The sequence below is a fragment of the Homarus americanus genome, unplaced genomic scaffold (genome assembly GCF_018991925.1).
Source record: "Homarus americanus isolate GMGI-L3 unplaced genomic scaffold, GMGI_Hamer_2.0 scaffold16894, whole genome shotgun sequence".
Classification (NCBI taxonomy): domain Eukaryota; kingdom Metazoa; phylum Arthropoda; class Malacostraca; order Decapoda; family Nephropidae; genus Homarus; species Homarus americanus.
Genome location: NW_024746541.1, coordinates 4466998 through 4482396, shown reverse-complemented (window position 1 = coordinate 4482396; position 15399 = coordinate 4466998). Strand labels below are relative to the sequence as shown.

The window sequence follows — 15399 nt, the reverse complement described above, 5'->3', positions numbered from 1 at the left end:
ATGATAAAGTACAAGGAACAAGAAACAAGGAAAAAGGAACAAGACAAGAAGGATACGACATACTTCGAAATAGCCAAGAGAGCGGTCCAAGAGGCTCATAGACCAGAATCCACCATATTAAACTTAAGTGAGCCAATACATGATAAGGTAATGATTAGTATGATCCATGCACATTTGCACAATATCATTGCACCCGGATCATACAATGAGGAATTAAGGAAAATGTTTAAATTGAATAACCTACCAGAGATGATATTTCCAGAGAATCCACAATCCGAAAAACTATTTCAGGCAACATATGCAAGCGAACTGAGAGAAAGACTACAGCTAGACAAACAAAGGTTTGAGCAAGGAACAACAGCTGATACACAAGGAACACAAGCGACTGATAGAGATCCCAGACAAATGACTAGAAGTGACAAAGAGAAGATGGAAATAACAAAAGGACAGACTATAAGACAAAGGAGTAGGAGGAGAGAAGATAAGATGGAAACTGAACACAATATACAACCTGAATCTGCTGAAGATATTGGATTAAAAGTTATCACTACAACAAAACATGGAATCCCAACATCGAGACCAACAGGAGGGACAATAGTAAAAAACTGTGAAGGAGGGATATACAAGTGGACATATCAAGAAAAATCCCTAAGTGAAGATTATGTCTGGTCACTAATTACTACGGACAAACTAAAGATTACGACAAATGACTTTAAAATAGTAGACCCGTCAGAGTTTAGAAGAGTCAGAAGCGGGAAACAGGAGGATAGGTCTCCACTTCAACAGTTACAATCCAAGTATAAGAAATAATGGACAATAGACAAACAGTAAGAACTTTAAGAATAATACAACACAACGTAAGAAACTGGAAGACCGAGAGAATTAACCTAAGTAATATATATCAAGAAATTGACCCTGACATTATACTAATAAACAGTCACGGTGAGACAGAAAACAACAACATAAAACTCTTTAACTATTATGTAAACCAAAGAAATAAATCGGGCGAGAAAAATGACGGAGTAGCGATAGCGGTTAAAAGAAACTTAAAATTTAAACTAATTGATGACTTCCAGGATGAATTTCTAGCAATAAAAATAAATACAACTCAAGGAGACGTAATTATTGCTACTACTTATCTCCCACCGAGACGACCCTACTTACCTATAGAAGACCTATTAAAATTGGCTAACAATAGTCATCCGATGTACATCTTAGGAGACTTTAACGCCAGACATAGGATTTTTGACAATACAAATAATAACGTCGTGGGAAACGCCCTTAATCAATTAATAAATTTAGTGAAAATCAATCATCTGGGTCCTACCTTTCCAACCTGGAGAAATCACAATACACAATCGACACCAGACAAAATTTTTACCAACAACAAAGCCTTTTTCAATTACCATATAATACAGGGACCTCTTACAGGCAGTGACCATCTGCCAATTATACTAACACTGTCAACAAGCCCCATACAGATACCAATAAAAAAGAGACTGAAAATGAGTAAAACAGACTGGGAAGAAGTAATTGAACCACCTCCTGCCTCAATATACACATTTCTACATAAAACATTACTAGAGGAATAAAGATGAGAGTGACCAACCAGCTCCACTAAGAACCTGGCAGGCCTCTCCATACAGTGTACCTTTAGACTAACACAACTAACACTTAACTAACACCTCAAAAAAAAAAAAAATAAAAAATAAATAAAATGTGACTACCCTCCCAGTTACACAAGGACCTGGGCGGGCTCACTAACTCCAACAATAATAAAAATAATAATAATAAGCAGCATTATATAAATAAACCAATATTAATACAAAGGTCTGACGACCCAAGGGAGCAGAACAAAGATAAAACACCAATAAGAAAGATGAAGCGATCTGGTTGAGCCCAGAATCTTTCTACTCCTGCTGTATTTCAGTTTCACCACTTTTCCTTCAGCCCCTAATAATCTTCTTTCACCTCTTAACTAAAGACTTCGTATCGTATCGTATCGCTGGCTTTTACTAGCACTCAAACTTGGGTAACCTCCGGACTTTCAGACTGGCCTGTGTTGTCAGTTGATTTCTGTCTTTGATCGATCAATAGGGTGATGTACTTATGGTATTCATTGATGAGGCTGGCTGGCTGTATTAAGTGTTTTCTGTATTTTTGTTTCTAAATCGTGTATTGATTTAGTTGTCAGTGATATTGGCAACCTTAAAGTAATCTAGTATGTTGATGTGATTAGTTTTATGCCTTTGTTATCAGTGGTAAGCATTTGTAAATATAGTTATACTTTTTATTTAAGTTTCTTTACTCCAATCCTCAAGTATTCATTTATCAAAAGGGATTGCATTCAATCCATACATTATACCATAGTTGGAGTTGTTCTCGTTACAAACTTAAAAACCATATATTGTAATTCCTTTAAAAAAAATCACTTTTTGTTTGTTACGAGCCTTGCCCCTTTGACACGTAACAAGACTAATAAGAAAAGTGGAGGCGCATGGCATTGGAGGAGACATTCTTAAATGGATTAGGGCGTGGTTACAGGACAGGAAACTGCGAGTAAGCATTAATTGCAGTAAACCTGATTGGAGTAACTTCACTAATGATGTACCCCAAGTCTCAGTACTTGGACCATTATTATATATATATACTGTATATATATATATATATATATATATATATATATATATATATATATATATATATATATATATATATATATATATATATATATATATATATATATATATATCGGCGTACACAGCAACATAAGTAAATTTGCTAATGACGCTAACATAGGACGAGTAATTAAATCCGACGAGAACTCAGCAAAACTACAGGAAGACCTAAAAAAAATTTGTTTAATGTTCTGAAAAGTGGCAGATGAAATTCAATGTGGATAAATGTAAATTACTTAGTTTAGGAGATGTAAACATTGAAACCAGATATCAGATGAACGACGGTGTTTAGAGAAATCCGACTGTGAGAAAGATTTAGGAGTAATGATAAATAGGAATCTTAAACCATGTGACAGTTACAAGACTAGCGAGGTCATCCTAAAACTATATCTTGAGCTTGTGAAGCCTCACTTGGATTACACAGTTCAATTCTAGTCACCGTACTACAGAATGGATATAGAATCCCTAGAAAGAATTCAGAGGAGAATGACAAGACTAATCTCGGGAATTACAAGCTTTGAATGCAAAGTCAGGTTAAAGCATCTTAATTTGCACTTCTTCGAGAGACGTAGAGTGAGGGCGATATGATCAAGGTGTATAAATAGAAGTCAGGGCCAAACAAAATGACATTACAAAGGTAATCAAACTATCCAACCAGGAGCGAACTCATAACAATGTTTTAAAATTGGAAAAAATTTAGTTATTTGCACGAAATAGGTAAAATTGGTTTGGAAATAGAGTAGTGGACGATTGGAACAAGTAACCACACATCATCATTAACTCAAATATGCTGGATAGCTTCAAACATAGGTTGGATGGATATATGAACAATAGGGGTTGGGTGTAAATCGGACTGCCCAGTGTGGGCCAATAGGCCCGCTATAGTCTCCTCCATTCTTATGTTCTTATGTTCGAAATGTTGAACAAATCTAACCTAACCTAACTGGTAAAAATCGGTCAACTTAAAATCCAAAAATTCTGTGGATGACCGAAAAGATAATAATACCGTCAATTTCTTATATTTTTGGAAAGCATTATTAATTTTGCTTTATATCATGGACATGCAGGACAATGTATTCACAAGTGATTCTACCGTACTTTTAGACAAATTATAGTATGGCTGTGTACAGCACTGTATATCAACATTGCTATTAAACATATGGAAACCCTTGATACTTGCCATCTATAATGAAAACAAAACCCTGAAAAAAATTACATATGCAAAACTGGCAATGGCAGAGTAAATTATTACCACCACATCAAAGTAAATAAAATATTGCACAGAAAGGGATAAGTTAGTTCTTTATTGTAGTACAATGAGTCAGTAAGAGAATTACAAAGCAAATGAATTTATGTTATTAGTAACAAGTTGTGGTTAAACACAAAGCTGATGTGTTAGGGCCTGGCAACTACCTGGTACTGGTGACCTGGCATATTTGGATTTGTTAAAATATGAAATTTAGGCTACTGAATATTCATACTTAAACAATATCTATTTTGGTAGTGCTTGATGATTATCTATTATGCTCATTACGACAACTGGGTCGATATTATTCCCGATAAGGAAACATTCACCACCCATTTGGAGCAGCTCTTACCACTCTTCAATTAGGCCTCTTGCGAGTTTTTTATGCTTAATTTGATTTCCATTCATTCATATACGTAAATTATTTGGATTAGTTATCTTAAAGGCTTACCTTTGATGATGGTTAGGAGAATTTAGAAGATATAAGCGACAATGAGGCGAGAAGAGGCTGGCAGATGTTCCCACAGAAACATGGAATTCTTTTAAAAAGAACAATAAAATTATCCTTATGCTGTGTCATATGGAAGATATCTTATAATAATATTATTCCCTTGCAGATTTCTACAATCTATGTGCATCCACTTCTATTTCTTTTCTTTTGGTTTCAAAATATGCCATCGTAATATGCATCGGGTGGGGGTGAGAGCACCACGAAAGGCGCCAACGCTCCAATAATGAATAGAATGTTTTTGTTATTTTGTTTTATGTTTTTTTAAGCACTGAGTGATTCTTGTACAACGGCCATTGGGATACCAAAGCATTGTGTAAACGATGGCTGCTGTTGTATATGGCCCTATATATCACGAGGAGTTGTCCCAGTGCTACAAAAACACCCATTCATGTAATATTATACAAAAATATTTTGATGCTTATGTTCAATATAATTAAATACATCCAAATAATTAATTGCGTCATGAAAGTCGTAAAAGGACACATTATAAAGAGACTCCAGGCCAACCCCTATCAACCCTAGATGAAGTGAATGCTTCAGATTCACTCGTCAATACTCCTAGGTTTCACTCCTCACAGAGTGTGGAATAATAACGCTAACTGTAACACTTGGAAAAGTCCCTAACTGCACCATTATTAACAGCTTTACGTCTGCTGCCAGTATATCGTGATATAAAATGGACTATACTATTAAGAAGCTCTCTTATTTTGATGTTTTGATGCTTTAGCGAAATTTGCGTGCTTAAGCTTTATGTTCAACTAATGTAGATTCAGGTACCTAATTATTTTTTTCATCAATTATTTTCCTTAATTTTTCTTGTCAGTAGTAACATTTACATTAACTGGGAAAAGTCATTACTGTGTCTGCTACATTATCTGACTCTTACTTGAAACTGACAGCATAACTAGTGCTGATATTGCCTTCTCTTTACTGAAAGTGAAAATAGGTCCCATGATTCGCTGAGACTGTGCGGATACTGGAGAATGTTCAGTTAGCTAGGTGTATATGTATAAATTCTACATATGTTGTATCAGTTATGTAATATCATATGTATGTATGTATATTCTATGTATGTGCTGTTACCACTACTTTGTATTGTTATACTATCCAACACCTGGCAAGGTAGTAAGTAGTAGGCAGCTATCAAACAGGGGGGTACTAGTGCGTGGGAAGATATTGGAAGCATAGTGTATAGTCTAATGGTAGACCCTGCTACCATATGGCATCACAAAAATTGGGACCAAGTCCCAGGTTGCTGATTTGGCTTTCTGCCTCATTTACACACAATTGCAGGGTCTCAATTGTTTCTCTTACTTGACAGCTCAACATACAGTACATATGTCGTTACTCACTTTATTTTTTTTATATCTTGTATTAGTATTATTATTATTATTATTATTATTATATTTTCGCCCGCAGGCCATGATGTGGGTCATTGACCTGTGCCCTGGTGGGCTAATCCCGTAAAAAAAAAAATAAAAAAAAAACCCTACCTTGCCACCCAAGCTGCCGCCATGGTAGTCTCTGTACTGGTACTCCTTCAGTAAACTCCAGTGAACTAATTGTCTTATTACTCGTCAACTACTGTCAGATACAACTAACTGTATCCTAAGACTTCGGTACACAAGTAGGCAACTGTGTCTGGTAATTTACACAACCACCTTCTCCCCATCTGTAAAGTCAGGTACTCAGGTACCCATCTACAACCGAGAGCTAGATAATGACCCTAGTACAGAAGACGACGAACACATGCTATTTGGCCGCCGCACCCTTTACCCTTGCTAGTAACTTGTAAAATTAGTGTTGAAGCATATCGCTCTCTGTGAAGGGTACAGGTGATGGAAACGACCAGCCCGTCAGTGAATATGATAACAAACTCAGTGTGGGAATGTCGACATAAACACACCTGAAAACCTGTTCCGTAATGAAGACTGGTGGAGGCTATCTCTCGCTCACTCACCTTCACTAACCCCTGCGTGTGTATGTGTGTGTGTGTGTGTGTAAAAATATCTCAACTTTAGAGGGACAGTTTTCATTGGAACTTAGAATTTGTCTTGAGTGTTGCTAAAAAAAAATATTTTCACTTATTTTAATTAAAAAAGGGCTACGATGAGTGTCAGCGCTATGTTTATCTAATCTAATTAATTCTTGACTTAAAAATTATTATGTTTTCATTCATTGATGGTTTTCAGGTGTATCAGCAGCTCTATTCACCACTTAATTAATCCGGTACCATGACCATTTTAGACTATATTTTAAACTACATTCAACAAAACTAAACTAATTTGCTCTGTATCTGAATGCAACTGACGGAGGCTGTTGTTGATAGATAGAGCAAAATGGAATTTTCTGCTGGCCCAGCATTGCAAGATTTGACTCTACTTATACTTGTAAACACATTACATGTAATTGCTGAATCAACTTTGTGGCAATGAAAAGACACCTTAATTCAGAACTTGTACCAACTGACCCATTGAACAGATGAAAATTTGGTAGCAATGCAAAAAAGGTTTTCGCAGTAATCAATATTGTCTTTCGATAGCATTACAATAACTCCATTATCATAAGTAAGCAATGATGATCAGCAAGAAGTGAAGTTGTAGTGTTGCTCCAGGCTAGCTGAAAGTCAAGGGACTGTCGGAAGGAGTAAATGAGTCAGTGTCAGAGTAATGTATAGAACGACTGGCATAGAAAAAGTGTGTTCGTAGCTCTTACGAGAGCCTTTGATTTAACAGTGTACAACTTCAACTTTAAGTGCTAGTGCCATGTATGAAGAGGTTGTTCAACTGGCCAGGACAAGAATGCGTATGTGATGCTGGCATTTGTGTAAGGTGTAGGGTATTGCTAGTACTTATGTACACTCTACCCCTACTGCTGGGTCGAGGGAAGTCGTAGTCAGGGTTGCAAGCCGAACGGTCTCTCACGTATAGTGATGTTAAGTATAATGATGGTAAATAAAGTGGTATGAAGTCTTTAAGATACTGTATCGAGCATATGTTCTCTCAAATATTACATCATGAACTGCTATTCGTACATTCCAGCGAAGCTTCGAGCTACCACATTGCACAACTGAACGATGGGTGGAGTAAGTGGGAGGGGGGGGGGACGTTCAGTGAAGCCAAAGGTACAACTTCCATCGAGTCAGGGGTAGGGGTAGAGGGTGCATCGAGACTATGGCGCGTGAGTGTACCTGACTCTGTAGCATGCTTGTGTACTGGAGGTGCAGTGTGATACTGATGCTTGTGTACTGGAGGTGCAGTGTGATACTGATGCTTGTGTACTGGAGGTGCAGTGTGATATTGATGCCTGTGTACTGGAGGTGCAGTGTGATACTGATGCTTGTGTACTGGAGGTGCAGTGTGATACTGATGCCTGAGTACTGGAGGTGCAGTGTGATACTGATGCCTGTGTACTGGAGGTGCAGTGTGATACTGATGCCTGAGTACTGGAGGTGCAGTGTGATACTGATGCCTGTGTACTGGAGGTGCAGTGTGATACTGATGCTTGTGTACTGGAGGTGCAGTGTGATACTGATGCTTGTGTACTGGAGGTGCAGTGTGATACTGATGCTGTGTGTACTGGTGCAGTGTGATACTGATGCCTGTGTGCTGGAGGTGCAGTGTGATACTGATGCCTGTGTACTGGAGGTGCAGTGTGATACTGATGCACTGTGACTGGAGTGCAGTGTGATACTGATGCCTGTGTGTGTACTGGAGGTGCAGTGTGTCTGATGCTTGTGTACTGGAGGTGCAGTGTGATACTGATGCCTGTGTGCTGGAGGTGCAGTGTGATACTGATGCTTGTGTGCTGGGGTGCAGTATGATACTGATGCTTATGTACTGGAGGTGCAGTGTGATACTGATGCTTGTGTACTGGAGGTGCAGTGTGATACTGATGCTTGTGTACTGGAGGTGCAGTGTGATACTGATGCTTGTGTACTGGAGGTGCAGTGTGATACTGATGCCTGTGTATTGGAGATGTAGTGTGATACTGATGCTTGTGTACTGGAGGTGCAGTGTGATACTGATGCTTGTGTACTGGGTGCAGTGTGATACTGATGCTTGTGCTGGAGGTGCAGTGTGATACTGATGCTTGTGTACTGGAGGTGCAGTGTGATACTGATGCTGTGTGCTGGAGGTGCAGTGTGATACTGATGCTTGTGTGCTGGAGGTGCAGTGTGATACTGATGCCTGTGCTGGAGGTGCAGTGTGATACTGATGCCTGTGTACTGGGTGCAGTGTGATACTGATGCTTGTGTACTGGAGGTGCAGTGTGATACTGATGCTTGTGTACTGGAGGTGCAGTGTGATACTGATGCTTGTGTACTGGAGGTGCAGTGTGATATTGATGCCTGTGTACTGGAGGTGCAGTGTGATACTGATGCTTGTGTACTGGAGGTGCAGTGTGATACTGATGCCTGAGTACTGGAGGTGCAGTGTGATACTGATGCCTGTGTACTGGAGGTGCAGTGTGATACTGATGCCTGAGTACTGGAGGTGCAGTGTGATACTGATGCCTGTGTACTGGAGGTGCAGTGTGATACTGATGCTTGTGTACTGGAGGTGCAGTGTGATACTGATGCTTGTGTACTGGAGGTGCAGTGTGATACTGATGCTGTGTGTACTGGTGCAGTGTGATACTGATGCCTGTGTGCTGGAGGTGCAGTGTGATACTGATGCCTGTGTACTGGAGGTGCAGTGTGATACTGATGCACTGTGACTGGAGTGCAGTGTGATACTGATGCCTGTGTGTGTACTGGAGGTGCAGTGTGTCTGATGCTTGTGTACTGGAGGTGCAGTGTGATACTGATGCCTGTGTGCTGGAGGTGCAGTGTGATACTGATGCTTGTGTGCTGGGGTGCAGTATGATACTGATGCTTATGTACTGGAGGTGCAGTGTGATACTGATGCTTGTGTACTGGAGGTGCAGTGTGATACTGATGCTTGTGTACTGGAGGTGCAGTGTGATACTGATGCTTGTGTACTGGAGGTGCAGTGTGATACTGATGCCTGTGTATTGGAGATGTAGTGTGATACTGATGCTTGTGTACTGGAGGTGCAGTGTGATACTGATGCTTGTGTACTGGAGGTTGAGCGTGATGTCGCTGACTCATTCTCAAGGAATGTGGTCACTATGATTGTGGTCTGGAAGAATAGACTGGTGCCTATGCTCGTGTACTGGAGGTTTAGGGTCATGCTGTGTACTGGAGGTATAGGGTGGAGGGTTTGTGTACAAGATGTCAGCGCAAGAGATGGTGGAGGTATAAAAGTGAGATACGGACGTCAGTAATCTCTCACTACATCATCATGAGAGTTTCAACTGTGCTGCCACTCCTCGCTCTCTCACTCTCTCTAGCAGGTATGGTCGTATCTACAAAACTGTGTTATCTTGAAAACCATTTGTTCTTGTCAATACCTATGCATTTAATTTAAGAATCTGCGCATATTGATGCAAAAATTAGAAAGCAGCTTATTCATATTCTGTACTCTGTAGTTTTTCTTCAGTCGGCCTATAATACTTGAAGTGAAATGAAGGAAATGGAGTATAAGCTCGTGTTTACAGTGTCTTAAACTCCGATTTTTTTCCAAATACAAAATTCCACTTACATATTTGTTATAAATAGATTAAAAGGATACAGTGCATATAGTCACATAAATATGCTTTATTCACTTTTCATAGAAGGTTCTATTTTTGGACCCTGCTGATAATATTCCCGTGTGGGTAAATAAATGTTAAAACATATTTTTATCATCATGATGAATTATAATTTTCCTAGTTCAACTAATATATTTAGAGAACTTTCAGTTTTTGTTTACTTTCGCTGATGACACATGAGAAGGATTTCTGTTATATGTTGAACACAAGGCCTATATATATTTAAATAAAAATGAATAGTGTGACGTTAACACGGAGGCGTGTAGGCCCGATAAAAAACAATTCAAACTTTCCAGTAATTATTTTAATTATTCGTGAAGTGCATGGCGTCATTCTTCTCATATATTAATTACCTACTAGGACACAAGTAACATTTTCAATGGCAAATTATCCCAGATAACTTTTGTTAATATTATAGCTGGCTGGTAACTTCATCAACCGTGTATGAATTAAACCGAAACATTTTCTTGATCTTCCTAGGTGCCAGCTGGTCACTTAGTTCCTGAATCCCCCTATTGGTACTTGGTGGGCTGCCCACAAAGGCTTTGTATATGCCTCACCACGCGATGCTCAGGTCAGCTGATTCCTCGAGACATGAAAAGTACTGACTGCCGCCCCACACACGTTTCCCTGTTCTTTAAATCAAGAATTGTGATTCTAAAATTTAATAATATCACACACACACACACACATAAAAAGATATATATATATATATATATATATATATATATATATATATATATATATATATATATATATATATATATATATATATATATATATATATATATATATATATATATATATAAAAATATATATATATATATATATATATATATATATATATATCTTGATAAAATCACACGGGAAAATGGAAACAACGGAGTACCTTAGCTTTCGTCTTTATTCAAGACATCTTCAGAGGCAACTAGATTACATGGACAGAGAGAGGCTTAAATATACAGGGTGACCTAAAAACATGAGGTCAGGTCATAATGATGACATCCACTAATCCCCACACCAACACAACCGTAGAGGAGCTTAAGAGGAGGGTGGTGACGTGACTAAACAGGTCAGGTCAGAAAAAAGGGACCCACAAAATAACTGTCATACATCAAGATCAAAGGTTTTCAAAGCATTTTTAACCTTGGGCCACTGACAAATAAATTTATGTAACATATTATCAGTTTTAAACTGACCATCACTAAGGTTTATTGATTTTAATTCCTTAATCAAACTAGCTTCAACCAGAAGTCTTTCTGTGACACAAGATGATTTGAATACTTCTAAGCTTTTTTCCCAAGCAATGGGTGATTATTATTCCTAACATGAACGAACAAGGCACTGCTTTCAGATGCAGTTCTGATATTATACTTATGTTGTTTGATTCTGAGCTGCAGTGTTTTTCCTGTCTGACCTACATAATTACAATTACATTGGCTACATGGAATACAATAAACACTTCCATTTACATTCAAACTTGGGCTATTCCTTATTAACATATTAGTAATGGTTGAGTCATACTTGAAAACAACATTAATATTTAGAAGCTTGAGGGACCGAACTAAAGGGACAAATTCATCACGATAGGGCAGAGTCAAAATATTCTTAAGTGTAGGAACTTGTCTGGTTACAGAGGAATGAAAGGATTTTTTAGCCCTTTTAAAGCAACGATCAACAAACACAGAAGGGTACCCAAGTTTCTGTGCAATAGAACGAATGTGTTTAAGTTCGTCGTCAATAAATTCAGAGTCACAAATACGCAGACATCGTAGGAACATAGCAGAAAAAACTGACATTTTGGTAGACTCAAGGTGATTGGATAAAAAGTGAATGAAACTGTCTACCTGTGTGGGCTTTCTATATACCTTAAATTTATAGTTTTGGCCATTTCTCATGATAAGCATATCAAGAAATGGAAGGGATTCACTTATTTCTCTTTCAATTTTGAATGTGATACTAGGGACAATATTATTAAGCTTGTCTAAAAATTCAAAGGGTCACTGTTTTTAGGCCAAAGACAAAGAACATCATCTACATATCTATACCAAGGAGGAATACAGTCCACTACATTGGGGAGTAATCTAGACTCAAAGAACTCCATATAAATACAGGCTAGAGGAGCAGAAAGACAATTACCCATGCTCATGCCAAATACTTGCTTGTAGAACTTCCCATTTGCACTAAACACATTGTCAGTTACGCATAACTCTATCAATTTCAGGAAAGTATCATGTTCAATAGTTAAATCTAGCAGTTGTAATTTATCTTTAAGAAATGAAAGTAAGTCTTTCACAGGTACTCTAGTGAACAGTGAATTTACATCAAAACTTATTAATTCGCAAGGTTCGTTGTGTTTCTTGAGTTTATCAATTAAATCACTGCTATTGCGTATTTGTGACTCTGAATTTATTGACGACGAACTTAAACACATTCGTTCTATTGCACAGAAACTTGGGTACCCTTCTGTGTTTGTTGATCGTTGCTTTAAAAGGGCTAAAAAATCCTTTCATTCCTCTGTAACCAGACAAGTTCCTACACTTAAGAATATTTTGACTCTGCCCTATCGTGATGAATTTGTCCCTTTAGTTCGGTCCCTCAAGCTTCTAAATATTAATGTTGTTTTCAAGTATGACTCAACCATTACCAATATGTTAATAAGGAATAGCCCAAGTTTGAATGTAAATGGAAGTGTTTATTGTATTCCATGTAGCCAATGTAATTGTAATTATGTAGGTCAGACAGGAAAAACACTGCAGCTCAGAATCAAACAACATAAGTATAATATCAGAACTGCATCTGAAAGCAGTGCCTTGTTCGTTCATGTTAGGAATAATAATCACCCCATTGCTTGGGAAAAAAGCTTAGAAGTATTCAAATCATCTTGTGTCACAGAAAGACTTCTGGTTGAAGCTAGTTTGATTAAGGAATTAAAATCAATAAACCTTAGTGATGGTCAGTTCAAAACTGATAATATGTTACATAAATTTATTTGTCAGTGGCCCAAGGTTAAAACTGCTTTGAAAACCTTTGATCTTGATGTATGACAGTTATTTTGTGGGTCCCTTTTTTCTGACCTGACCTGTCTAGTCACGTCACCACCCTTCTCTTAAGCTCCTCTACGGTTGTGTTGGTGTGGGGATTAGTGGATGTCATCATTATGACCTGACCTCATGTTTTTAGGTCACCCTGTATATTTAAGCCTCTCTCTGTCCATGTAATCTAGTTGCCTCTGAAGATGTCTTGAATAAAGACGAAAGCTAAGGTACTCCGTTGTTTCCATTTTCCCGTGTGATTTTATCAAGATTTATCTTATCCACGTTTTCATTGTGGATTTACATGAAATATATATATATATATATATATATATATATATATATATATATATATATATATATATATATATATATATATATATATATATATATATATCCATATACATTTCATTAGCCCAATAAAGCACGCGGAATTCTATATATATGGTTTCTCGTTTTTCGAAGCCGGATTTGGTAAAACGTTACTCTGACCACCTACGTGATACGGGTAGTCCCCATTAGAGGTTCACGGCACCATATGCTCGTTGAACAGACTTTGTGTGAAATATAACAAAGTCTAGGACTGCTTTTTTGTATCCTGGTGGTCCAGCGGTTAGCATTCCCAGGTCACAGTCATAGGCTCGTGGGCCATGGGTTCGAATCCTGGCGGGTTGAGGTGTTTTATATATATATATATATATATATATATATATATATATATATATATATATATATATATATATATATATATATATATATATATTTATATAACCAGTCGGAATCTCCTCACTTGGGGTTTTTTATTTTATAGTGGCTGGTAATGCAGTAGAGGTGCCCCTTTGAAAAAAAACCCGCACCAGCACAAACACAATTACTTTTTAAAAAAATATTCTCCGTGACCCGTGGAAAGATAGCACCTGTAATTGGGATGAATGAGATGCACTGTAAAATTTGACACTTCTATTTCCTCCAACACTACACCCACAATCAATAATGGTACACCAACATATGCGCACCTCTTAGCCTGGCTTAAAACACTACACTGGGGAACAAAGGTTATACATGATATCAAAATTAGGTAGAAAATAGTAAATGCCTAAAGAGCACTACCAAGGTAACAGTGTTCCTTACACCAGAATGAGGAGCTCATCTGAAGACAGTTCCTCGTTATCTCACATCCTTTAATGACACAAACATTTGAAAACAATAATATGCTGCGTACACACATGAACAGGCCTTAAGGACATTTAACAAAATAATATCATTCACAGAGAATGGACTAAAAAATATTAAGAGATCATTAACTACACATATGGATCATTCATAGCCTGTCTGGGATGACCTACAACTACTACAGTCCTAATTGCCCAAATAACGCGAAGGGTGTAACTACTAGCCTGCCAGGGAGGCCGGCATTTACAAGAGACCCGAGAAAATCACTCATGACCCATCAGGCCTGCGGGTGCTGCCTGGTTTTATTTTGCCAGTATTCTTCTAGAACTTAGGAGTTATGAATGTTTTTCTCCACCAGTACCCGTAAAACATGTTCCTTAATCTCACACATAGGTTCCGATTGCACCAGTAACTTCTTTAAGGCACTAACAAGTCCCTCATAACGTTGTTCTCACACCTGGACTTGTGAAATTCTAACCACTTTACCACTGTTTCCCTTAACATGCATCACACAAGCTCAGAACACACCCATACTGGGGGGGATAAATTGTCTCTGGGTACCCACTAGACCCCTGGTCTCAGTGTGTCCGTTCATTCACTCAGATAGCCTCAGCTTACACTCAGTACATCCATGAACCGGAAAAGATTGGGGGCCAGCCAATGAGGTCTGTCCAACTGAGGGAAGGATTCTATGTTCCCGTTTGGTGGGCACTAGTTATAACTGCCCGACGACACGTGGTGTTGTGACCTCCAATAGAGAGAAACTGATCAACCAATGCTGATGCTGGTCCCACGTAGTTTAGGGGGGGGGGGAGGCACTCCTTCACTCTAGAGGTCCCAGTTAAAATCTTGCTAACCAGTGACCAGCCTGCTCTGATCGTTCCAATCGTGACAATCGCCAATCATCAATCGGCAGTCGTCAGCCCAGTCAAGTGGGTTCTGCCGAAACCCTGCAATAAATTCTCTGTTAGCTATTGTTAACTTCTTTCTCTGGCCTATCTAAACCCTGTCTAAGATCGAATAAACTTACTTGTTTACTGAAATGTCGTAACACAGAGGAGAACAAACCACGTGACAGTTTTCCTGTGAGAAAGGGCAGAG

General features: G+C 38.2%; 2 protein-coding genes across 2 annotated transcripts in view; one reads left to right on the top strand and one right to left on the bottom strand.

The window, feature by feature from the left end:
• Positions 1-3829: 3829 nt before the first annotated feature.
• On the bottom strand, positions 3830-9630 carry LOC121879327 (uncharacterized protein PB18E9.04c-like). Its single transcript, XM_042385932.1, has 3 exons — positions 9387-9630; positions 7626-9287; positions 3830-3861 (listed from the first exon to the last, which is right to left on the bottom strand). Exons 1-3 carry the CDS (start codon positions 9628-9630, stop codon positions 3830-3832), a joined length of 1938 nt encoding a protein of 645 aa, XP_042241866.1.
• A 77-nt stretch (positions 9631-9707) lies between these two features.
• Positions 9708-15399, top strand: part of LOC121879295 (acidic mammalian chitinase-like) — an 89871-nt gene continuing 84179 nt past the window's right edge. Inside the window, 1 exon segment of the mRNA XM_042385891.1 lies at positions 9708-9793. Within this exon segment, the coding sequence (XP_042241825.1) occupies positions 9742-9793 (52 nt within the window). The 5' untranslated portion in view covers positions 9708-9741.

Coding starts and splice junctions, on each gene's coding strand:
- LOC121879327 (XM_042385932.1), bottom strand. CDS start 9,630: ATGACCCTAAACCTCCAGTACACGAGCATAGGCACCAGTCTATTCTTC. Junction 9,288..9,386: donor AGTATCACACTGCACCTCCA/GTACACAAGCAT, acceptor ACTGCACCCCAG/CACACAAGCATCAGTATCAC. Junction 3,862..7,625: donor CAAGCATGCTACAGAGTCAG/GTACACTCACGC, acceptor TTTTCATTATAG/ATGGCAAGTATCAAGGGTTT.